The sequence below is a fragment of the Coregonus lavaretus genome (genome assembly GCF_964263955.1).
Source record: "Coregonus lavaretus genome assembly, chromosome: 3".
In the NCBI taxonomy this organism is placed as follows: Eukaryota; Metazoa; Chordata; class Actinopteri; order Salmoniformes; family Salmonidae; genus Coregonus; species Coregonus lavaretus.
Window position 1 is genome coordinate 33746340 of NC_139990.1, and position 25946 is coordinate 33772285.

Here is a 25946-nt window from a genome sequence, read left to right on the forward strand (position 1 = left end):
ATGTTCTTTGATTTAAACTCAACACAGGTATTTCTACAGTTTAAGGTCCAATGCAGCCGTTTTGATCTCAATTTCAAATCATTTCCAGGGAACAATTAAGTACCTTACTGTAATTGTTTTCAATTCAAATGGTCAACAAAATAAAAAATATAGTTTCTTAGCAAAGAGCTAGGACTGTCTGGGAGTGGTCTGAGTGGGAAGGGGGAAACTGAAAACGATCTGTTGTTGGAAGAGAGGTTTGGAACTCTCTCTTATTGGTCTATTAATGAATTGACCTCCTGGTGATGTCACCAGGCAGGCCAAACTCCATCCCACAGGCTGACATTTCCCAACAGCTCTCATACTAAAATAGTATTATCATAGTTTTCACAATTTCACAGTATTATTCCAACCTTGTAGTGTGGAAATGTATATAAAACACAGGAGAAAAAAACGTTTTTGACTGCACTGGGCCTTTAACACTATCTTCTCTAAAATCTGCTCACTGTACATAATTCAAAACAACACTACTTTGAAACAACACTGTATGACTCAAGAAGGTCTAAATGCGTATCCCCATGAAACTGATTGAGATCAAGTGGCTGGTATGCAGATGCTGCATGGACATTTGACCTGTAAAACTTGAAGAATTATCATTCATGATTGAGAAATGTGAAGGTAGGGTGACCACAAACATTTTTGCATAAAGTAGAGGTAAAGAAATACATGCACAGAATGTGATTCGGAATTTAGCTGTAGGGAAAAGGGATACAGGCAGGCAGGACAGGGCAGTTACCTACGGATCCGCAGCCTTGGCCTAGTATTAATTCTATGCAGACGTTCATTTTATGTGTGCACATGGCAACCTCCATGTATGACCACTTGTGTATGTATATGAGCTGTCATTATATCTCATTATATAACCCTCAGTGTGATTGTAGCTACTAACCATGTAAATCATCTGTGGGGTATCTTGACAGCGGAGCACCTGCAGAGAAAAGCTGATTAGGATGGGGCCAGTCAGTGTTTAAGAGCTCAGTCATTGAGATCTATCAATAATTGAGTTTGAGTGGAACCTGGCACCAGCAGGCGATTGGTTGGTTCCCCCCCCCCCCCCCCCCCCCCCCCCCCGTGTTACAGTGGTATCCATGGTGTTGCTGTGAAGGGTGGCCATATTAACTCATCACCACAAGTGGTGGCTCTTGAGTAGACATTTTTGCCTGTGAATGTTGAGGGTTGGTAAATGGACTGGTACAGTTATAGGACTGCTCTAATAATATGAGATGCCATTTCCTAACACCACTGTTACCCAAGGCTTGTTCATGTTCTGGTTCAAGACTAGAGCTGTGTTCGAATACCCATACTAACATACTGTATAACACTTAATGAATATATACTACATGCTATTAGTTCATTTTAGTATACTGTAAACCAGGGTTCTTCAATTCCGATCCTGGAGGGTCGAAACACCTCTGTTTTTCATCCTCTCCTTCTAATCAGGGGCTAATTCAGACCTGGGACACCAGGTGAGTGCAATTAACTACCAGGTAGAAATAAAAAAACAGAAGTGTTTCGGCCCTCCAGGACCGGAATTGAAGAACCCTGCTGTAAACGAACGCTATCCTTTCGGTTGAGTGTACTAGCGCTTCGCCTGTACCGGAAGTTGATGTTGTTGCTATGCAACTTCTTGCTAGCTTGTTAGCATAACAAATACTAGCTAGACATCTTACGACTTCATTAACAATGTCCATTGAGAACGCACAACGACTATACCACTTAGGCAAGTTAAATGTATTAGTAGCCAACTAACGTTAGGTAGCTAGCTAATATACGGGTACATACAAGAAACTTCTGTAATGATATGCTATGCGGTTCGTAAGGCTAGCGTAGCTAACAAATTGTCAGCCAATTTATTTATTTATTTTTTATTTTTTGTCATTTAGCAGACGCTCTTATCCAGAGCGACTTACAGGAGCAATTAGGGTTAAGTGCCTTGCTCAAGGGCACAACGACAGATTTTTCACCTAGTCGGCTCGGGGATTAGAACCAGCGACCTTTCGGTTACTGGCACAACGCTCTTACCCACTAAGCTACCTGCCGCCGCCTACAGCCAACATAACGTGTAACGTAACTTCTTTGAAAAGTAATTCCTTTATTACATTGCTCAACATTTTCTTAACAGTTGTCATAATTAGTTAAAGCAATGAATTTGTAGCCGGTCTCGTTGGACTTCGGCTGCATATTTTCCGAAATTCTCTTCAAATCTGAAAATGATGTGAAGCTACGCCCATTTTCTGAAGAATTGCATTATGTGCCCTAAAAGCACAGACATGGTGTCTACTGCTTGTATACTTCGTATTTTGGTGGATGTAGAACGACATCCGGGAACTTTTGCCCTGGCGGGTTAACCCACTGTTCCCTGGACGCCGATGACGTGGATTTCGATTAAGGCAGCCACCCGCACCTCTCTGATTCAGATGGGTTGGGTTAAATGCAGAAGACCCATTTCATGTGAATGCATTCTCTTGTACAACTGACTTGATATCCCCCTTTCCTTTTATATCCATACTATGACCAATAAGCATACTAATTACTCAATTTGCGTCACAAATAGTGTGGTTAGTATGAGTATTCGAACACAGCTTAGGTCTAAATATTACACTTCAAATTAGTGGATTTGGCTATTTCAGCCACACCCCTTGCTGACAGGTGTATGAAATCGAGCACACAGCCATGCAATCTCCATACACAAACATTGGCAGTAGAATGGCCTTTCTGAAGAGCTCAGTGACTTTCAACGTGGTACCTTCATAGAATGCCACCTTTCCAACAAGTCAGTTCGTCAGATTTCTGCCCTGTTAGAGCTGCCCCGGTCAACTAAGTCCTGTTATTGTGAAGTGGAAACTTCTAGGAGCAACAACGGCTCAGCCGCGAAGTGGTAGGCCACACAAGCTCACAGAACGGGACCACCGAGTGCTGAAGCGCGTAAAAATCGTCTGTCCTCGGTTGCAACACTCACTACCGAGTTCCAAACTGCCTCTGGAAGCAACTTCAGCACTAGAACTGTTCGTCGGGAGCTTCATGAAATAAGTTTCCATGGCCGAGCAGCCGCACACCAGCCTAAGATCAACATCTGAATGCCAAGCATCAGCTGGAGTGGTGTAAAGCTCGGCGCCATTGGACTCTGGAGCAGTGGAAACGCGTTCTCTGGAGTGATGAATCACGTTTCACCATCTGGCAGTCCGACGGACGAATTTGTGTTTGGCGGATGCCAAGAGAACGCTACCTGCCCCAATGCATAGTGCCAACTGTAAAGTTTGGTGGAGGAGGAATAATGGTTTAGGGCTGTTTTTTCATGGTTAGGCTAGGCCCCTTAGTTCCAGTGAAGGGAAATCTTAACGCTACAGCATACAATGACATTCTAAACAATTCTGTGCTTCCAACTTTGTGGCAATAGTTTGGGGAAGGCCCTTTCCTGTTTCAGCATGACAATGCCCCATGCACAAAGCAAGGTCCATACAGAAATTGTTTGTCGAGATCAGTGTAGAAGAACTTAACTGGCCTGCACCGAGCCCTGACCTCAACCCCATCGAACACCTTTGGGATGATTTGGAACTCTGACTGTGATGAATTGGAACGCACGACCTCACTAATGCTCTTGTGGCTGAATGGAAGCAAGTCCCCGCAGCAATGTTCCAACATCTAGTGGAAAGCCTTCCCAGAACAGTGGAGGCTGTTATAGCAGCAAAGGGGGGACCAACTCCATAGTAATGCCCATGATTTTGGAATGAGATGTTCGACGAGCAGGTGTCCACATACTTTTGGTCATGTAGTGTATCAACATTACTTAATAGCTTGGATACAATTAGTAATAGTTTAATTCTGCTTAAGCATACAGTATAAGCAGCCGGAGATTTGACTATCCTAGTACAAATATAGTATAACGTGTTCTCTTGACTCCACTAGATTTGATTCCGTTGGTTCAACTCAATGTTAAGTGCACTCTGAACACCAGTAGACTGTTTTGGCTGGCTCTAGTGCAGTGTTAAATGGAATACTGGTATCAGTGTGAAATAGCAGACATATAGAGTTTCTCTGCTGCCTGTGTGGTGAAACACAAGCTGGTGTGTTTGGTTACCTGAAGCAGGTGGTGTGCGTGCCTGCCTGCCTGCCTCCTATGGCCAGAGGGGAACACCTGTTATGTCACCTGTTAATTAAGAATATCGGATAAGGCTATTGAAGACTGCTACCAGAGCGTTCAGTATTGCATATATTATTCATTTATACAGCTGGCTATTCGGATTTCCCTCAAGGACATAACTAGCAGCTAACTGGCCTTTCCATTGGCTAAATTATATTATTTCCACTGTCCAGTTCATAATCAATTCAACTCTTCATTACCCCTCTTTACAAACAGATAAAAACCAGTTGCACTGAGGAGAGCAGAATCTCTGCAGCACAGACTCTATCTATCACTGATAATACTTGAAGAGGAATGTTAGTTCCGCAGGGCAAAACTTTACCCTCCATCCGTAATGTCACTGAGCTACATCCAGGCTATGTCCCAAATGCCACCCTATTCCCTACATAGTGCACTACAGTGGGCACTGGTCAAAAGTAGTGCACTATATAGGTTATAGGGTGCTATTTGGGACGCAGACCCAGTATACACATAGTGACTGTACTCCGATGATTTATTCAAGGATTTAAAAACCTCTCCTGACAAACAAACAGTGGGCTGGTGTGGGTGTTGGATAAGACATGCTGGTGCTTTTGACCCTTTCACATAGTTGGACACGCTGATGGATGATGTTTACTATACTGAGCAATGCGAGAAATATTGTCATTTCTTCAAATAAGTTGATTGACACCAGTGGAGGCTGCTGAGGGGAGGACGGCTCATAATGTCTGGAACCGCGCTAATGAAATGGCATCAAACACATAGAAACCATGTTTGATTCCATTCCACTTATTCCGCTCTAGCCATTACCACAAGCATGGGCTCTCCAATTAAGGTGCCACCAACCTCCTGTGAATGACACCCCCTAGCACTATTTGATGGTGTATATTGCAGATACTGCACTTTGGCGATAGCCTCGATGCCAATCTGTAACAATTTATTTGTTGCCAACAATGTAGTGTTGAATGCAGGTTCCTAGGCATTTCTGATCGCACAGTGAATTGTAGATTGTTAGAGTACACTGCTGAATGCTGTACAATATATAGTAGGAACAGTTGTATGTATATTGACTTGTCTCCTCTGTCAGGGTCCTCCTAAACCAGGGTCTCATGGGAATCTGAAGAAGGAGTTGGAGCAGCGTCTGAATGAGAACCTCCAGCTTCAGGAACAACTGGACCGCAACAAAACCGAACTACAGCTGGCCCAAGAAGAGTAAGCTAGGCCTCACACACCTTGGGCAAGTTTCCCAGTCACAGATAAGTCCTAGTACTGGACTAAAAAGCACTTTAAATAGACTAGGCTTAATCTGTGTATGGGAAACTTCATCTGTGTCTGGAATCTGTGTGCATGTGCAGTGTATGTACAGTTGAAGTCGGAAGTTTACATACACTTAGGTTGGAATCATTAAAACTAGTTTTTCAACCACTCCACACATTTCTTGTTAACAAACTATAGTTTTGGCAAGTCTGTTAGGACATCTACTTTGTGCATGACAGAAGTAATTTTTCCAACAAACGTTTACAGACCGATTATTTCACTTATAATTCACTGTATCACAATTCCAGTGGGTCAGAAGTTTACATACACTAAGTTGACTGTGCCTTTAAACAGCTTGGAAAATTCCAGAAAATGATGTCTTGGCTTTAGAAGCTTCTGATAGGCTAATTGACATCATTTGAGTCAATTGTAGGTGTACCTGAGGATGTATTTGAAGGCCTACCTTCAAACTCAGTGCCTCTTTGCTTGACATCATGGGAAAATCAAAAGAAATCTGCCAAGACCTCACTTTTTTTTTTTTTTTTGACCTCCGCAAGTCTGGTTCATCCTTGGGAGCAATTTCCCAACGCCTGAAGGTACGACGTTCATCTGTACAAACAATAGTATGCAAGTATAAACACCATGGGACCACGCAGCTGTCATACCGCTCAGGAAGGAGACGCGTTCTGTCTCCTAGAGATGAACGTACTTTGGTGCGAAAAGTGCAAATCAATCCCAGAACAACAGTAAAGGACCTTGTGAAGATGCTGGAGGAAACAGGTACAAAAGTATATATATTCACAGTAAAACGAGTCCTATATCGACATAACCTGAAAGGCCGCTCAGCAAGGAAGAAGCCACTGCTCCAAAACCGCCATAAAAAAGCCAGACTACGGTTTGCAATTGCACATGGGGACAAAAATCATACTTTTTGGAGAATTGTCCTCTGGTCTGATGAAACAAAAATAGAACTATTTGGCCATAATGACCATCGTTATGTTTGGAGGAAAAAGGGGGATGCTTGCAAGCCGAAGAACACCATCCCAACCGTGAAGCACGGGGGTGGCAGCATCATGCTGTGGGGGTGCCTTGCTGCAGGAGGGACTGGTGCACTTCACAAAATAGATGGCATTATGAGGAAGGAAAATTATGTGGATATATTGAAGCAACATCTCAAGACATCAGTCAGGAAGTTAAAGCTTGGTCGCAAATGGGTCTTCCAAATGGACAATGACCCCAAGCATACTTCCGAAGTTGTGGCAAAATGGCTTAAGGACAAAAGTCAAGGTATTGGAGTGGCCATCACAAAGCCCTGACCTCAATCCTATAGAAAATGTGTGGGCAGAACTGAAAAAGTGTGTGCGAGCAATGAGGCCTACAAACCTGACTCCGTTACACCAGCTCTGTCAGGAGGAATGGGCCAAAATTCACCCAACTTATTGTGGGAAGCTTGTGGAAGGCTACCTGAAACGTTTGACCCAAGTTAAACAATTTAAAGGCAATGTTACCAAATACTAATTCAGTTTACTTCTGACCCACTGGGAATGTAATGAAAGAAATAAAAGCTGAAATAAATCATTCTCTCTACTATTATTCTGACATTTCACATTCTTAAAATAAGACGGGGAATTTTTACTAGGATTAAATGTCAGGAATTGTGAAAAACTGAGTTTAAATGTATTTGGCTATGGTGTATGTAAACTTCCGACTTCAACTGTATGTGTTTAAGACCCCCCCCCAAAAGTGATGCCCCGGATGTATTTATTCTACGTTTTGTTGTCAGAATATAGAGAATCTATGGATTGCACCTTTAAGCATCCCATTAAAGGGTCCTTAACCTCCTGCCTCTTTAATTGTTAGGTTGATGGATTGATTGTCTAATTGACTGACACGTTAATGAGTTGATTGATTGGGGTATTGATTGGTGTCTTCCCTATCAGGTTGACCCAGCTGCGAATGGCCAGAGAGTGGGCAGAGTCTCGGGTGCGTCAACAGGAAGACCAGCTGGCTGAGCTTCAGGAGGAGCTGAGGGGAATGCCAGAGAAGATGCCACAGACAGACTCGATGTCACTGCAGACGGTACGACAAGGATGATGATGATGATGATGATGGCTTGCATTTATGTAGCACTCTTCAAAGTGCTTTACATTGTATGGGGGCATCTTATGAAATCCCAGGTGATGAATGGCAGCCATTCAGCACTATTTACACAAACTCCTCTCTCCCCCTCTCCATCTTCCCCTCTCTCTCCCTCGCAGGATGTGATGTCGTTGCAGGCGGACCTGGCGGAGGCGACAATGTTGAGCCAGCGTCAGGAGGAGGTGCTGCGTCAGAGGGAGAGGGAGCTGACGGCCCTGAAGGGGGCGCTGAAGGAGGAGGTGGGGAGCCACGACCAGGAGATGGAGGCCCTCAGAGAGCAGTACAGCCAGGACATGGAGACCCTGAGGAGCACCATGGAACAGGTGTCACAGGTAGATACGTCGGTGGGTGGGTGTGTATATGCACTTGTGTAAATGAAGAGTTTAATTCCAAAATGCTATATATCCATTTTCAGAAATGTTGGTAAATTAGCTTTTATTGTTTAAAGAAATTATGAAAGAGATTGGTCTGTTTTTTTCACTATCTAATCATGGCATGTTCAATGACAGGCATGTATTTGTTTAAAATCTATCACTTGATATATCCGCCTCACTCTTAGAGAAATAAGTAGTACGCTAGGTTTTACACGATCAATTATAACAAATAACGACATTTTAAATGAAGAACTGTACAAAGTATACATTTGTGACATCACTATTTAAAAAATGTTTTAAATATTATTCAATACAGTAATATGAGATCTGTATGTAAAACATTTACGTTATACATTTTTGTCATTAGCAGATGCTCTTATCCAGAGCAACTTACATTAAGTGCATTATCTTAAGATGGCTAGGTGAGACAACCACATATCACAGTGAAATATACAGGATACCAACATTACATTCCAGCTAAACAATGGATATATAGCGTTTTGCAAAGTAATTAAAAATGTATACACATCTGAAATCTATGGATAAAAAAACGGAGGACAGTAATATTTTACATACATGAAGGTACCCATAAGCAATCATTTCTGATGGAAAAACACAAATGTGAAACATTGGTGGATATAGCGTTTTGGAAATAAACTCTTCATATGTCAAATGTTCATACAGTGTTTCGCTATCCATTCCCAATCCACCCCTTGATTAGTTAAATCCGGTATGCTGGTGCTGAAATGGAACAACACAGTATATGCGTTGGTTGGGGGTCCCTGAGAAACTGTCTGTCTGTACGTATCAGTGGAGGCTGCTGAGGGGAGGATGGCTCATAATAATGTCTGGAACGGAGCACCTGGAATGGCATCAAATGCATGAAAACCATGTTTGATGTATTTGATACCATTCCACTGATTCCGCTCCAGCCATTACCACGAGCCCATCCTCCCCAATAAAGGTGCCACCAACCTCCTGTGGTATGTACAGTGCATTCGGAAAGTATTCAGACCCCTTGACTTTTTCCATATTTTGTTACGTTACAGCCTTATTTTAAAATTGAATTAATTATTTTTTTCCTCATCAATCTGCAATGACGAAGCAAAAAAATAAAAAACGTATTTACATATAGTACCAGTCAAAAGTTTGGAAACACCTACTCATTCCAGGGTTTTTCTTTATTTTTACTATTTTCTACATTGTAGAATAATCGTGAAGACATCAAAACTATGAAATAACACATATGGAATCATGTAGTAACCAAAAAAGTGTTAAACAAATCAAAATATATTTTGTATTTGAGATTCTTCAAAGTAGCCAACCTTTGCCTTTATGACAGCTTTGCACACTCTTGGCATTCTCTCAACCAGCTTCATGAGGTAGTCACCTGGAATGCATTTCAATGAACAGCTGTGCCTTCTTAAAAGTTCATTTGTGGAATTTCTTTCCTTTTTAATGTGTTTGTGCCAATCAGTTATGTTTTGACAAGGTAAGGGGGGTATACAGAAGATAGCCCTATTTGGTAAAATACCAAGTCCATATTATGGCAAGAACAGCTCAAATAAACAAAAAAAGAAACGACAGTCCATCATTAATTTAAGACATGAAGGTCAGTCAATACGGAAAATTTCAAGAACTTTTAAAGTTTCTTCAAGTGCAGTCGCAAAAACCATCGAGCTATGATGAAACTGCCGCTCATGAGGACCGCGACAGGAATGGAAGACCCAGAGTTAACTCTGCCGCAGAGGATAAGTTCATTAGAGTTACCAGCCTCAGAAACTGCAGCCCAAATAAATGCTTCACAGTTCAAGTAACAGACACATCTCAACATCAACTGTTCAGAGGAGACTGTGTGAATCAGGCCTTCATGGTCGAATTGCTGCAAAGAAACCACTACTAAAGGACACCAATAAGAAGAAGAGACCTGCTTGTGCCAAGAAACACGAGCAATGGACATTAGACCTGTGGAAATTTGTCCTTTGGTCTGGAGTCCAAAGTGGAGATTTTTGGTTCCAACCACCGTTTCTTTGTGAGATGCGGTATGGGTGAACGGATGATCTCTGCATGTGTATTTCACCGTAAAGCATGGAGGTGTTATGGTGTGGGGGTGCTTTGCTGGTGACACTGTCAGTGATTTATTTAGAATTCAAGGCACACTTAACAAGCATGGCTACCACAGCATTCTACAGCGATACGCCATCCCAGCTGGTTTGTGCTTAGTGGGACTATCATTTGTTTTTCAACAGGACAATGACCCAACACACCTCCAGGCTGTGTAAGGGCTATTTTACCAAGAAGGAGAGTGATGGAGTGCTGCATCAGATGACCTGGCCTCCACAATCCCCCAACCCAATTGAGATGGTTTGGGATGAGTAGGACGGCAGAGTAAAGGAAAAGCAGCCAACAAGTGCTCAGCATATGTGGGAACTCCTTCAAGACGGTTGGAAAAGCATTCCAGGTGAAGCTGGTTGAGAGAATGCCAAGAATGTGCAAAGCTGTCATCAAGGCAAAGGGTGGCTATTTGAAGATTCTCAAATATGAAATATACTTTGATTTGTTTAACACTTTTTTGTTTACTACATGATTCCATATGTGTTATTTCATAGTGTTGATCTCTTCACTATTATTCAACAATGTAAAAAATAGTAAAAATAAAGAAAAACCCTTGAATGAGTAGGTGTGTCCAAACTCAGGTGCATCCTGTTTCATTGATCATCCTTGAGGTGTTTCTACAACTTGATTTGAGTCCACCTGTGATAAATTCAATTGATTGGACATGATTTGGAAAGGCACAAACCTGTTAGAGCAAAAACGAAGCCATGAGGTCAAAGGAATTGTTCGTAGAGCTCAGAGACAGGATTATGTCGAGGAATAGATCAGGGGAAGAGTACCAACATATGTCTGCAGCATTGAAGGTCCCCAAGGACACAGTGTTCTCCATCATTCTTAAATGGAAGAAGTTTGGAACCACCAAGACTCTTTCTAGAGCTGGCCGCCCAGCCAAACTGAGCAATCTGGGGAGAAGGGCCTTGGTCAGGGAAGTGACCAAGAACCCGGTGGTCACTCTGACAGAGCTCCAGAGTTCCTCTGTGGAGATGGGAGTACCTTCCAGAAGGACGACCATCTCTGCAGCCCTCCACCAATCAGGCCTTTATTGTAGAGTGGCCAGAGGGAAGCCACTCCTCAGTAAAAGGCACATGACAGCCCGTTGGGAGACTAGTCAGGATCAAGGGATAGATGAACGGAGCAAAGTACAGAGATACTTGATGAAAACCTGCTCCAGAGTGCTCAGGACCTCAGACTGGGGCGACGGTTCACCTTCCAACAGGACAAGGACCCTAAGCACACAGCCAAGCCAACGCAGGAGTGGCTTCGGGACAAGCCTCAATGTCCTGGAGTGACCCAGCCAGAGCCCGGACTTGAACCCGATCGAACATCTCTGGAGAGACCTGAAAATAGCTGTGCAGCAATGTTCCCCATCCAACCTGACAGAGCTTGAGAGGATCTGTAGAGAAGAATGAGAGAAACTCCCCAAATACAGGTGTGCCAAGCTTGTAGCATTATACCCAAGAAGACTCGAGGCTGTAATCGCTGCCAAAGGTGCTTCAACAAAGTACTGTGTAAATGGTCTGAATACTTATATAAATGTGATATTTCAGTTTATAAATTTCAGCAAATTTATAAAAACCTGTTTTTGCTATGTCATTATGGGGTATTATTGAGTGTAGATTGAGGGGGGGGGGCAATGAAATCCATTTTAGAATAAGGCTGTAACGAAACAAAATGTGTAAAAAGTCAAGGGGTCTGAATACTTTCCGAATGCACTGTATGCATGTATGTACCATATGTCTGATCTCTCCCTGCTGTGTGTTAGTCCCAGCAGCAGATTGAGGAGGAGAGGCAGCGGGTGAATGATTCCATGCTCTGCCTGGAGCATGACCTAGAGAGCTGCAGGGACCAGGGTGGCCAGTGGAGGGAGCAGCTGGAAACCACCACAGAGGAGCTTCATAGCACCAAGCATGAGTGAGTGCCTTAATATAATTATTATTTAATTGGCTGTAGTATATCAATGGTGCATCATACACATGTCTACACATCTGTAAAGTCGTCTTCATTTTAGCTTTAAACTAGTAGTCTATGTAAGGCCAGTTTCTATTGTCTTGACCTATGATCCAAAATACCAGAGATATTGCGGCCCCTTATCAGTGGCAGCCCCTTATCTGGTCTTCAAAGGCAAACTTACACTTTATGATTGCTAAAGGGTAGTGATGGGGGGGGGGGGGGGAATCGATACAGTTATGTATCGCGATATTATTTTGGACTTTTTTTGTTGTTGCTAGGTACCGTTAGCTAGCACTAGTCTGCTGTACCTGCTCCAAAACGCCGGTAATTTCCATCCTGAAGCTTGTTCTCCATCTTTTTTTAAAGTAGTGAGCCCACATGTTTTCAGCACTTTTGTTTCCAGGACTGATCAAAACAAATTTGTTCATGCTCTCTCTTGTCTCTCTGCAGCAGACATATAGTAAGCAATATGTTTGTAACATAAAATTGCAACAAAATCAGAGTATCGAATTGCAGTACATATAGAATTGTGAGAATCATGAGAATCGCAATACATATCGTATCGGCACCTAAGCACCCTGGCAATTCCCAGCTCTACCAAAGGGAGACCGTTTTACCCCAGAGTATTTTAATTTTGATAGGAGTCTCAGTTTCGGAACACCTGAGAGAGTTTGCATTGTCACACTTTCCTAAGATGTTTGCCGATGTTCACACCTTTTTATTTATTTTGGATTGCATTTGAATACCTACGTTTTTTGTTGTGACTAATGTTTCCAGTGGCTTGGGTCCAGACCTGAAATGTTAAACATTATTCTACTGCCTCCCTTTAATGCATGCACCTTTTCCTTTTTATCCCTGACATTTTTACTGGGCAGGAATGGGCAGCAGAGCAACACTCCAACGTGAGTGAGAAACTCAAACTCACTCTTTTTGGTCTGAGTAGAATAGTTTAGTCTCATGGGGCCAAATCTTTAACTTGAGTTCTGATCCTCAAATAACACGTCACTCAAATAACATGCTCGTATCTCAAGTTTTGATGCAGCCCAATGTGACTAATGATCTGATCATTAGAACGATAAATACTAACTACAACCTACTGAGCAAATGATCAATCAAGATTTATTTACCAATTTCTATAACTTCTCAAATGAATCTCAGAAGCTATTTTAATTAATCAAGCTATCATGACAAATGATGAATCTAAGTAATCATATCAACTGTTATAAACGGACATATGATCTAAACTATTGAAATGAACAATGATTACATATTCGCTGTATCAAGATTTGTTCAGATAGTCCAGATTCCTTGCAATATGTGTTTTGTCTTAGATAGCAACAGGTTTGTGATGGTGTGTAGATTCAAAGAGTGTTCATTGTTTGTTTGTGTTGTGCATTAGCTGTAGTGTTCACATGATTATCGTACATGCGGTGTGTTTAATAACTATTGGCTGTGTTTGTGTAGGCTTATGAGAGCACGTTTGGAGAAGGAAGAGTTTGAGGGGGAGCTGAAGGAGCTTCAGGATTCACTGATGTCCATGAAGAAGCAGATGCCGGGCTTTGACGAGGCAGACTCTTATGCGGAGGTAAGCTTCTTCATGGTCACAATGTCACAAAGATAAAGCATACACACATTCTTACACATAGTGCCTTCAGAAAGTATTCACACCCCTAGACTTTTTCCACATTTTGTTGTGTTACAGCTGGAATTTAAAATGGATTAAATTGAGATTTTTTTTGTCACTGGCCTACACACAATACCCCATAATGTCAAAGTGGAATTATGTTTTGGGGGATTTTTAAAAAAGTAATTAAAAATGAAAAGCTGAAATGTCTTGAGTCAATAAGTATTCAACCCCATTGTTATGGCGAGCCTAAATAAGTTCAGGAGTAACATTTTGCTTAACAAGTCACATAATAGCTTGCATGTGCAATAATAGTGTTTAACATGAATTTTGAATGACTACCTAATCTCCACACCCTACACATACAATTATCTGTAAGGTCCCTCAGTCGAGCAGCGAATTTTAAACACAGATTCAACCACAAAGACCAGGGAGGTTTACCTCGCAAAGAACGGCACCTATTGGTAGATGAAAAAATGAAAAAAGCAGACATTGAATATACCTTTGAGCATGGTAAAGTTATTAATTACACTTTGAATGGTGTAGCAATACACCCAGTCACTACAAAGATACAGGCATCCTTCCTAACTCCGTTGCCATAGAGGAAGGAAACCGCTCAGGGATTTCACCATGAGGCCAATGGTGACTTTAAAACAGTTACAGAGTTTAATGGCTGTGATAGGAGAGAACTGAAGATGGATCAACAACATTGTAGTTACTCCACAGTACTAACCTAATTGACAGAGTGAAAAGAAGGAAGCCTGTACAGAATAAAATATTCCAAAACATGCATCCTGTTTGCAACAGGGCACTAAAGTAATACTGCAAAGCAATTCACTTTTTGTCCTAAATACAAAGTGTTATGTTTGGGGCAAATCCAAGACAACACATTACTGAGTACCACTCTCCATATTTTCAAGCATAGTGGTGGCTGCATCATGTTATGGATATGCTTGTAATCATTATGGACTGGGGAGTTTTTCAGGATAAAAAAGAAACGGAATGGAGCTAAGCACAGGCATTCTTTTATTGGCAGACTAAATAGCCTTGGTTTCTCAAATGACTGCCTCGCCTGGTTCACCAACTACTTCTCAGAGTTCAATGTGTCAAATCGGAGGGCCTGTTGTCTGGACCTCTGTCAGTCTCTATGGGGGTGCCACATGGTTGAATTCTCGGGCCGACTCTATTCTCTGTGTATATCAATGTTGTCGCGCTTGCTGCTGGTGACTCTCAGATCGACCTCTACGCAGACAACGCCATTTTGTATACATCTGGCCCTTCATTGGACACTGTGTTAACAAACCTCCAAATGAGCTTCAATGCCATACAACACTCCTTCCGTGGCCTCCAACTGCTCTTAAACGCTAGTAAAACTAAATGCATGCTCTTCAATCGAACGCTGCTTGCACCCGCCCGCCCGACTAGAATCACTACTCTCGGCGGGTCTGACTTAGAATATGTGGACAACTACAAATACCTAGGTGTCTGGTTAGACCGTAAACTCTCCTTCCAGACTCACATTAAGTATCTCCAATCCAAAATTAAATCTAGAATCGGCTTCCTATTTCGCAACAAAGCCTCCTTCACTCATGCTGCCAAACATGCCCTCGTAAAACTGACTATCCTACTGATCCTTGACTTCAGTGATGTCATTTACAAAATAGACTCCAACACTCTACTCAGCAAATTGGATGTAGTCTATCACAGTGCCATCCGTTTTGTCACCAAAGCCCCATATACTACCCACCATTGTGACCTGTACGCTCTTGTTGGCTGGCCTTCACTACATTTTCGTCGCCAAACCCACTGGCTCCAGGTCATCTATAAATCACTGCTAGGCAAATCCCCGCCTTATCTTAGCTCATTGGTCACCATAGCAACACCCACCCGTAGTCTGCGCTCCAGCAGGTATATCTCACTGGTCATCCCCAAAGCCAACACCTCCTTTGGCCGCCATTCCTTCCAGTTCTCTGCTGCCAATGACTGGAACGAACTGCAAAAGTCTCTGAAGCTGGAGACTCTTATCTCCCTCACTAACTTTAAGCATCAGTTGTCAGAGCAGCTTACCGATCACTGCACCTGTACACAGCCCATCTGTAATTAGGCCACCCAACTACCTCATCCCCATATTGTTATTTATTTTGCTCATTTGCACCCCAGTATCTGTATTTGCACATCATCTTCTGCACATCTATCACTCCAGTGTTAATACTAAATTATAATTATTTTGCACTATGGCCTATTTATTACCTTACCTCCATAACTTACTACATTTGCACATACTGTATATAGATTTTCTATTTTTCTATTGTGTTATTGACTGTACGTTTTTGTTTATCCCATATGTAACTCTGTGTTGTTGTTGTTTTTATCGCATTGCTTTGCTTTATCTTGGCCAGGTCGCAGTTGTAAATGAGAACTTGTTCTCAACTGGCCTACCTGGTTAAATAAAAAATAAAAATAAAAGGCTAAATCCTAGAGGAAAACCTGGTTCAGTCTGCTTTCCAACAGACACCGGGAGATTAATTCACCTTTCAGCAGGACAATAACCTGAAACACAAGGACAAATCTACACTGGAGTTGCTTACCAAGAACACAGTGAATGTTCCTGAGTGGCCAAGTTACAATTTTGACTTAAATCTACAAGACCTGAAAATGGTTGTCTAGCAATGATCAACAACAACATTTGACAGAGCTTGAAGACTTTTGAAAGGAATAATGGGCAAATGTTACACAATCCAGGTGTGGAAAGCTCTTCGAGACTTACCCAGAAATCGCTACCAAAGGTGCTTCTATAAAGTATTGACTCTGGGGTGTGAATACGTATGTAAATGAGACATTTCTGTATTTCATTTTCTATACATTTGCTGACATTTCTAACGTGTTTTCACTTTGACAGCTCCTGAGTGGCGCAGTGGTCTAAGGCACTGCATCGCAGTGCTAGCTGTGCCACTAGAGATCCTGATTCGAATCCAGACTCTGTCGTAGCCGGCCACGACCGGGAGACCCATGGGGCGGCGCACAATTGGCCCAGCGTCGTCCAGGGTAGGGGAGGGAATGGCCGGCAGGGATGTAGCTCAGTTGGTAGAGCATGGCGTTTGCAACGTCAGGGTTGTGGGTTCGATTCACACGGGGGACCAGTATGAAAAATAAAAAAGTAATGTATACACTCACTAACTGTAAGTCGCTCTGGATAAGAGCGTCTGCTAAATGACTAAAATGTAAATGTCATTATGGGGTATTGTGTGTAGATGGGTGAGACATATATTTAATCAATTTTGAATTCAGGCTGTAACACAACAAAATGTGGAATAAGTCAAGGGGTATGAATACTTTGTGAAGGCACTGTACACAATTAAATACACCCACAATCTCACTAATTCTGTCCTACACACACACACACACACACACACACACACGCGCAAAAGGCAGTTGCACACATTCTGTTCCTCATCCTCTTTATTCATCTTGGTCACGATTTGCTTTTTTCCAAGGATCTTCAGCGTTGTCTTGGCGATATCAAGCAGGCTCGCACAGAGCTCGACAGACAAAAGGTTGAGCTAAACAAGAAGGAGGAGGAGCTTCAAGCCCTAAGGAGGGCTAGCCAAGTGCGGGAGTCTGAACTGAGGTCAGAGATTGACAGGCTGAAGGACCAATCACGGCAGGAGAAAGATGAGCTCGAGATGGCACTTGAGAAGGCAAAGCAGGTGAGGTGTCATCAACTTGAAACAACTAAACTTTGACTGAGTGTGGGATGGATCATGGATGTGAAGTTTATCTCTTTTACCTCTCTCGCGTGCTCTCTAGTTGTCAGGTGGGTCCTCACCATTGGATCAGGGGAGTCTGGAGCTTCAGGAAGCCAACACAAGGCTAAGAGAGAGACTGACTCGCATGGTAAAATACACATACCAAAGCCGCAACATGCATGCATAGCTATCGAAAAACACACAGGAGTAACACAGCAAACATACGCTACACCTCTAGGCACATATGCAATTGAGAGACTTTTATATTTTTAGAAAAGGACACATAATTACTACACAGTAATGCATGGAGTCACATAAACTCTCTGATCTGTTATTACGTATCTGTTATTAATATCACATACTATATAAGGTATACCTAAATACACATACTCCTAAATAAAAATATGGTATTTTTCTGTTCCACAGACGAGGCTTCACTCCAGCGTGCCCCAGAGCTCGGAGGCTGAGCAGGCCCTGGAAGATGAGAACCGCTCCCTGAGGTGCCAGCTGGAGGAAGCCAGGCGAGGAGCCTCCCGTCTGGGCAAGGACAGGGACGAGCTGGGCCAACGGCTGGAGGAGAGAGATCTGGAGAGAGACGCGCTGCGCAGGGGCAAGAGTGACCTGGAGGAGCAGAAGAGACTGCTAGACCGGGCCCTGGAGAAGATTAGCAAGGAGGTGTGTGTGGTGCGTGCGGCTGCGGCTTTGCGTATGTGCGTGCATCTGCTTTTTTATGTATTTTATTCTACTGCCCTGGTATGGATTTTGGATTGCTTTAAAGCTGAATTAACAAAGATCACCCCATCCTTCTCATCCATCCCCTTTCCACCCACCCCTTCTCCTCTACCCGTCAGATGGAGGTGATGCTGGGGGACTCCCGTCAGTCGGTGCAGGCCCTGCAGAGCCAGATGGATGAGTACAGGGAGCGCTCCAGGAGAGACCTACAGGATGCCCAGCGGCAGGGCAAAGACCGACTGGCTGAACTGCAGAGGGCCCAGGCCAACCTGAAGACACTGCAGGAAGAGGTGAGTGAGTGTGTGGACTGGCTGAACTGTAGAGGGCCCAGGCCAACCTGAAGAAACTGCAGGAAAAGGTGAGGGAGGGAAAGGAAAGGACAGAAAGATGGTGTTCAGGTACAGAGAAAGAAGGGAGGAGTGAGATCAGTGGAGAGAAAGATAGTTTACAGGTGTACTGTAGAGCGAGAAAGGAGTAAAAGGATTGAGGGAAGAGAAGGAAGAAAATAAAAAGATACGGTATGAAGTGAGACACAGTTAATGAGACAAACTTGAGGCGATCCTTGCATGACTTTCAATATATTGGGGATATTATGTCCCCTTTCCAAATATCAAACCACTGACTCCATCCCCCTGTTCCGTGGTCCAGGTGTCTCGTTTGAAGAAAGAGCTGCTGGTGTGTGGTGAGGAGAGGGACAGCGCCCAGCTGGAGAGAGACCTGCTCAGCAGCCGCCTCAAACATCTGGAGAGCGAACTGGACTCCGAGAGGAGCGCTCAGACGGACCGCAACAGAGAGCTCAGAGGCCTGGAGGTGAGTGGTCAAAGGTCATGACCTTTAAATGTCAAAGATTTTGGGGTGAATTATAGGTGTGGAAATACTGTGTGTGAGAACTTGAGGTTAGAGGTCAAGGGTTCTTCTGAGATCTTTGGGAATTGTATATGAAAGACTTCTTGCATTGGGATATCAGGATGGAGTATATGATATTGGGAGGAGAGGATAGGTTGAAAAGACATGGTCAAACTCATTTGTTTACAACATGGATGGATGTGTGTTTGTGTGTCAGGACAAAGTGAAGACGATGGAAATTGAATTGGATGAGGAGAAGAGCAGCGTGGAGCTTCTCAATGATCGTGTTGCACGCAGTCGAGAACAGGTATTGTACTTCAATAGACACACACACACACACACACACTTGAATACGCACAAGCAGGGACTGATTTCCATACAGACTAAGTCTCTCAGAATGTTTGCGTATTCTCTCCTCCTCCTCCTCCTTTCTCTCTCAGATTGACCAGCTGCGTGGAGACCTGATGAAGGAGCGCTCAACCGTACACGACCTAGAAATGGACAAGAGTGTCCTGGAGAGACAGGTACAGACTTCACTTTTCATATCCTAACATTTATTTAACAGAAAATGCCTAATTCTAAGAGTATGTCATCACCCTCAAAATAGTTTTTGCTCAAACACATCTTGATATGCCAACTCTCTCTCCTCAGGTGAAGGAGTTGAGGTCCCGTGTGGCAGACATGGAGACACAGTCTCGTCCCTCCGCTGGAATCACTTTGTTAGAGGTCAAAATACAGGAGCTGGAGGAGAGGCTACACAGTGAAGAGAGGTGTGTACATGCACACAATAGCTAAGTATAGTAACTGCTCAAGTACTCTGGACACTACATCAAGTACTAACATGCCAAGCACCATAATATTGACTAGCAGTAGTCCTGGCTTTGTGGATACTATGGTTAATCTGAATAGTATGAATATTGTGTGTAATGATATGTCTCCATGTTCAGAGAGAAGCTGAGTATCCAGGCCTCCCAGAGGAGAGTAGAGAGGAAGCTGAAGGACATAATCGTCACTCTGGACCAGGAGAGGAACCAGCACGCTGAGCAACGAGACCAGGTAGATGTTAATAGATACTGGTGGTCCTCTGTAGCTCAGTTGGTAGAGAATGGCATTTGCAACGCCAGGATTGTGGTTTCGATTCCCGGGACCACCAGTACGTAAAGTGTATACACGCATAACTTTAAGTTGCTTTGGATAAAAGAGTTCTGATTGGCTTGAAGGGCATTCTAAAGCGTGCATTTGTTCCCTATAACACACAGTAAAATTCAATGGCTATAGTTCTTACATGTTCTATGTTTGAGCTGCTTTTGAAAGCAAAAGTCGAATTGAAAACATTATTATCGTTGTTGAATTCGATTTTCAGCACCTTTACACTGATGACTATTTTGGTGGGATATTAACACAGCAGAAATGGTGTTTTCAATGCAGTACATAGTTTGAATTATTGGCAAGCTTCTTCACATGCACATACGTGTTCACACACACGCACTCTACCTTCTGATACATGCTACTCTCAAACCAAAAAGTGGCAAACGTATTGGTCACGTATGTTTAACGGTTGAGTTATTTTCTGTACAATGTTGTTGTATCTACTTGGGCATGTTAAGCTGTACTTTATCATACTGTGGCTTCAAGTGGTAGCTGCAGGTGCTCACATCCACCTTACTTTGGTTTTGGTATTCTTTGTGGTTATTTTTACTTTGTACTGTGACAAAGGGCTGTATACTTTTCTGGGGCTTACACTTTCCTACTCTTCCTGCTGTATACATCAGATATTTATGACAATCAGCTTCATGTACAATGGTTTGAGAGGAACCAGCACGCTGAGCAACTAGACCAGGTACTTGTTAATGGATACTGGTGGTCCTCTGTAGCTCAGTTGGTAGAGCATGGCGCTTGCAACGCCAGGATAGTGGGTTTGATTCCTTGGACACCATTACGTAAAATGTATACACCTGTGACTAAGTTGCTTTGGATAAAAGTGTCTGCTAAATGGCATTTATTATTATTAATTTATACCATGGCATTGTTGAATACTTGTTTCTGATTGGCTTGAAGGGCATTCTTGAGCGTGCATTATTTCCCTATAACGCACAGTATATTTGCACGGTAGAATTCAATGGCTATAGTTCTTACATGTTCTACTATATGTTTGAGCTGCTTTTGAAAGCTAGCGCGTCATGGAGCACACCTTCCACGTCGTTCATTATTTTCCAGAGTACGCATAACCCCTCATTGATTATCTCTTACATATGAATGTACTGTGTACAGTATGCATACTATAACATGAAAATGAATGTAATGACAGAGAATTAGGTGGTTTTTGGTGGAAATTCCTATTGTTTCCTCACACTGTACAACTACACACTTCACTACCATAAATACTTCAAGTCAAGCAAGCACACATTTTCCTCAGGACATTGCCTTTTCTATGCATTTAATAGCTGACTTGCTGTGTCCTGCTGACCTTTTACCTTTCCTTGCTCCCTTGTGCTCCTGTGTGACAGTATCCTGACATCTAGGTGCTACAGTATCCTAACCCCCTGTCCCCCTCTTTGTCCCCAGCTGTCCCTGCGTGTGAAGGCCCTGAAGCGTCAGCTGGACGAGAGCGAGGGCGAGGTGGAACGACTGGAGGGGGTCCGCAGGAAGTCTCTTAGGGACCTGGAGGAGCAGCAGGAGCTGCAGGAGGCACTGCAAGCCAAAGTCACAGCACTGGAGTCTGAGAAGTGAGTTCCCTGATATACAGTACCTGTCAATCAAAAGTTTGGACACACCTACTACTCATTCAAGGGTTTTTCTTTATTTTTACTATTTTCTACATTGTAGAATAATAGTGAAGAGATCAAAACTTTGAAATAGCACATATGGAATCATGTAGTAACCAAAAAAGTGTTAAACAAATATATTTTAGATTCTTCAAAGTAGCCACCCTTTGCCTTGATGACAGATTTGCACACTCTTGGCATTCTCTCAACCAGCTTCATGAGGAATGCTTTTCCAACAGTCTTGAAGGAGTTCCCACATATGCTGAGCACTTGTTGGCTGCTTTTCCTTCACGCTGCAGAATGCTGTGGTAGCCATGCTGGTTAAGTGTGCCTTGAATTCTAAATAAATCACAGACAGTGTTACCAGCAAAGCACCGCCACACCATCACACCTCCTCCTCCATGCTTCATGGTGGGAACCACACATGCAGAGATCATCCGTTCACCTACTCTGTGTCTCACAAAGACACGGCGGTTGGAACTAAAGATCTCAAATTTGGACTCATCAGACCAAAGGACAGATTTCCACCGATCTAATGTCCATTGCTTGTGTTTCTTGGCCCAAGCAAGTCTCTTTTTCTTATTGGTGTCCTTTAGTAGTGGTTTCTTTGCAGCAATTCGACCATGAAGACCTGATTCACGCAGTCTCCTCTGAACAGTTGATGTTGAGATGTATCTGTGACTTTAACTCTGTGAAGCATTTATTTGGGCTGCAATTTCTGAGGCTGATAACTCTAATGAACTTATCCTCTGCAGCAGAGGTAACTCTGGGTCTTCCTTTCCTGTGGCGGTCCTCATGAGAGCCAGTTTCATCATAGCTCTTGATGGTTTTTGCGACTACACTTGAAGAAACTTTAAGTCATTGAAATTGTCCGTATTGACTGACCTTGTCTTAAAGTAATGATGGACTGTCGTTTCTCTTTGCTTATTTGAGCTGTTCTTGCATTAATATGGTCTTTTACCAAATAGGGCTATCTTCTGTATACCACCCCTACCTTGTCACAACACAACTGATTGGCTCAAAAGCATTAAGAAGGAAATAAATTCCTGTTAATTGATATCCATTACAGGTGACTACCTCCATGAAGCTGATTGAGAGAATGCCAAGAGTGTGCAAAGCTGTCAAGGCAAAGGGTGGCTACATTGAAGAATCTCAAATATAAAATATATTTTGATTTGTTTAACACTTTTTTGGTAACTACATGATTCCATATGTGTTATTTCATAGTTTTGATGTCTTCACTATTATTCTACAATGAAGAAAATAGTGAAAATAAAGAAAAACCCTGGAATGAGTAGGTGTGTCCAAACTTTGGACTGGTAATGTTATATATATAACACACGCGCACACAAACATAACATATTCCCTAGTATCTGCAGGCAAAAGTCAGAGCACTGGAGATTGAACTAAAGTGAGTTCCCCCTCTGACAAATATATATCTACAGTACATACTAGCAGTATACACCAAATATATTCTCTAGTATCCCACGCCCTCTATATGACTGTTCTGTACAGAGTTGCATCTTGTCATACCAGTTATACCAGATATGGTTATGTATTATAAACCACACTCCTGTAAACAGACACCTTCACCAGTGTTGTCAAACCCCTCAGTACCAGCAGGTGGTGCTTCAATATCACTCAGCACACTGCTCAAACCTGCTAAAATGTAGAAATACCTATTTCTTGTTTTAGTCCTCTATTGAAATGCATTAGCAGACATTGGAATGGTTCAGGGAACAACAACAAAACACTGAAATACCAGTACGTTCAGTAGGAACTGTGTGTGCCTTTTAGTAACAACTACAGTCAATGAGGTGATGACAACCATGTCTTGTTTCCTCTCTCAGGCGGAAGGTGTATCAGACGCGTCGACCCGTCCTGGGCTCCTCCAACCTCAGCTCCGAGGACGAGGACGGTTTTTACGACAACAACATCACCTCCATCCTCACTGAGGGACAATTACATACCACCAACTGCTAGGGAGAGATATTATTTCATATAGTAAATGAATAGATTGAGATATAGCTGGTTAGAGGGACGTACTCAGGACTCGACATGAAGTAGCTAACATGCCAAGCACTATGAAATTGACTTGCAGTTATTTTTCTGGTTTTATGAGAACTACATTGCTGTGTCAAAGGAGGTTGGTTGCCAGTACAATCAACTGTCATCCTGGCACCATCATTTCTTATTTTATTTTGTCGGTTAAAATATGAAATATGAGATCTTTTGTAGATTGACTAAGCCAAGGGCCCAAAGAACTCTGTTCAAATGTAGTGCACTGTATAGGGAATAGGGTGCCATTTGGGATACACTCATACGCTTGGAATCACAGGGTTTTGCTGTGCCTCAACTTGACTTTGATGTTTTATAAGAATACTTGCTTGAGTGTTTTACAGCACCTTTACACTGATGACTATTGTGGTGGGATATTAACACAGCAGAAATAGAGTTTCAATGCAGTACATAGTTGAAATTCTTGGCAAGCATTTTCACATGCACATACGTGTTCACACACACGCACTCTCCCTTCTGATACATGCTACTCTCAAACCAAAAGGTGGCAAACATATTAGTCACTTACGTTTAACGGTTGAGTTATTTTCTGTACAATATTGTTGTATTTACTTGGGCATGTTAAGCTGTACTTTATTGTACAGTGACTTCAAGTGGTAGATGCAGGTGCTCACATTCACCTTACTTTGGTTTTGGTATTCTTTGTGGTTATTTTTACTTTGGACTGTACTGTGACAAAGGGCTGTATACTTTTCTGGGGCTTACACTTTCCTACTTTTCCTGCTGTATACATAAAAAATGTATGACAATCAGCTAGCTACATGGACAATGGTTTGTATCGTGGGTGAATCCCACTTCATCTGTTCTTTCTATTACCTCCCACCATTCTTAATAGCCTTTCTCTATCCTGTTCCTTATTGTATTTTTAAAGTATTTATCTTGCTGGTCTGTGCAAATGTTTTCGCTCGAATGCCTTAATTATTACTGTAATTGTTGTGGTTATTTATTTCTACTGATGCTGTAGTTGCTACTATTGTCGTTTCCTTCAGATGCAGCTGCAAATTATTTCAAGAGTAACTTGTCAGTGCTTGAATCTGCTTTCCTATCAACAGAGGAATAATATGACAGGAAGTGCAATGGTACATTTCTTCTCATTACGCCTGCCTGCCTTTTTAGTGAATGTACAATTAACTTCTCACTTAAGTACATTTGCTGAGATTTTAACTTTGAATGTGGTCGTTTTCAGATGTCTTTCTGGGGCAACTTTGCCCAGGTTATGATGTTTATTGTAATATTTGATAAGTGGTAGAAATCTGCTCGAGGTTTACCAGCATTTTGACACTTTGGTATTTCAAATAAATGTTGGACCTTGTATAAATATGAAGTGTGGATGTGACCATAAGTTATTTTTCCATAAAGTATAACCAATTTAATAGAGATGGCTCCAGTGAATCAGAGTTCCTAAACTATCCGTGACCATGAAAAACTCTCACCAGTTTGCCTTTAAGTGATAATGCCCTCGAAGCCGGTGTTTGGAGGATATTGGCATGGGTGGTGTTAGGCCCGAGACGAAAGATGTGTTCGTAAATTCAATCTGGAGTGCCAGAGTGCGCTCTGGGCGTTCGTAAATTCAGAGCGTTTTGCTCTCGGAGCGTTCAGAGGGCACACTGGACGCTCTGGCCGAGGAGTAGGGTTGATCTGAGCGTTCTGACCTCACAACCGCAGTCATGCACCCAAGCTAACTGGGTTGGCTAGCTTGCTAGAAACTCCCAGACACAAATGAGAGCACACCTCACTCTTACCATTTTACTCGCCCAGCAGCGCTGGTTAGGCAGTTTTTATGTTATCCAGAGCGTTGGTGACAGTGCTGCTAGCAACAATTGAATTACGCGTTTTTGCTGATGTTTACTGACACCGGCCATATTCAACGGGTGTTGAGCGTTCGTAAATTAAATTATTCTGCGCTCTGGCACACAGACGAGAGTGATCTGAAATCGGAGTAGATAGCCAGAGTGAATTTACGAACGCACACGAAGTCGAGGGCCGACAAACCGTGCCAATATATCCTCCAAACACCGGCTTCGAGGGCATTACCACTTTTATACAACGGGTTACCAACATATTCAAATAATGATTGACATTTTCACTAACGTTATTTTAATTAATATATTCATACTATTTCATTCTATAGTCCGGACACATATCTAGGGTTGCTACCGA

The 25946-nt window shown here is 42.6% G+C and overlaps 1 protein-coding gene across 2 annotated transcripts in view; it reads left to right on the top strand.

The window, feature by feature from the left end:
- Positions 1 to 25110, top strand: part of cgnb (cingulin b) — a 64081-nt gene extending 38971 nt beyond the window's left edge. Inside the window, exons 5-21 of one of the 2 annotated variants that reach the window (XM_084158713.1) lie at positions 5247 to 5371; positions 7357 to 7495; positions 7675 to 7887; positions 11807 to 11955; positions 12870 to 12896; positions 13459 to 13579; positions 17113 to 17325; positions 17426 to 17512; positions 17791 to 18039; positions 18216 to 18386; positions 18745 to 18906; positions 19160 to 19249; positions 19383 to 19466; positions 19594 to 19712; positions 19890 to 19998; positions 21508 to 21668; positions 23558 to 25110. In XM_084158713.1, the coding sequence (XP_084014839.1) occupies positions 5247 to 5371; positions 7357 to 7495; positions 7675 to 7887; positions 11807 to 11955; positions 12870 to 12896; positions 13459 to 13579; positions 17113 to 17325; positions 17426 to 17512; positions 17791 to 18039; positions 18216 to 18386; positions 18745 to 18906; positions 19160 to 19249; positions 19383 to 19466; positions 19594 to 19712; positions 19890 to 19998; positions 21508 to 21668; positions 23558 to 23690 (2352 nt within the window). In that variant the 3' untranslated portion in view covers positions 23691 to 25110. The remainder of the gene's footprint in view (positions 1 to 5246; positions 5372 to 7356; positions 7496 to 7674; positions 7888 to 11806; positions 11956 to 12869; positions 12897 to 13458; positions 13580 to 17112; positions 17326 to 17425; positions 17513 to 17790; positions 18040 to 18215; positions 18387 to 18744; positions 18907 to 19159; positions 19250 to 19382; positions 19467 to 19593; positions 19713 to 19889; positions 19999 to 21507; positions 21669 to 23557) is intronic. The other variant, XM_084158714.1, reaches the window with a different exon arrangement.
- The last annotated feature ends 836 nt before the right edge of the window (positions 25111 to 25946 follow it).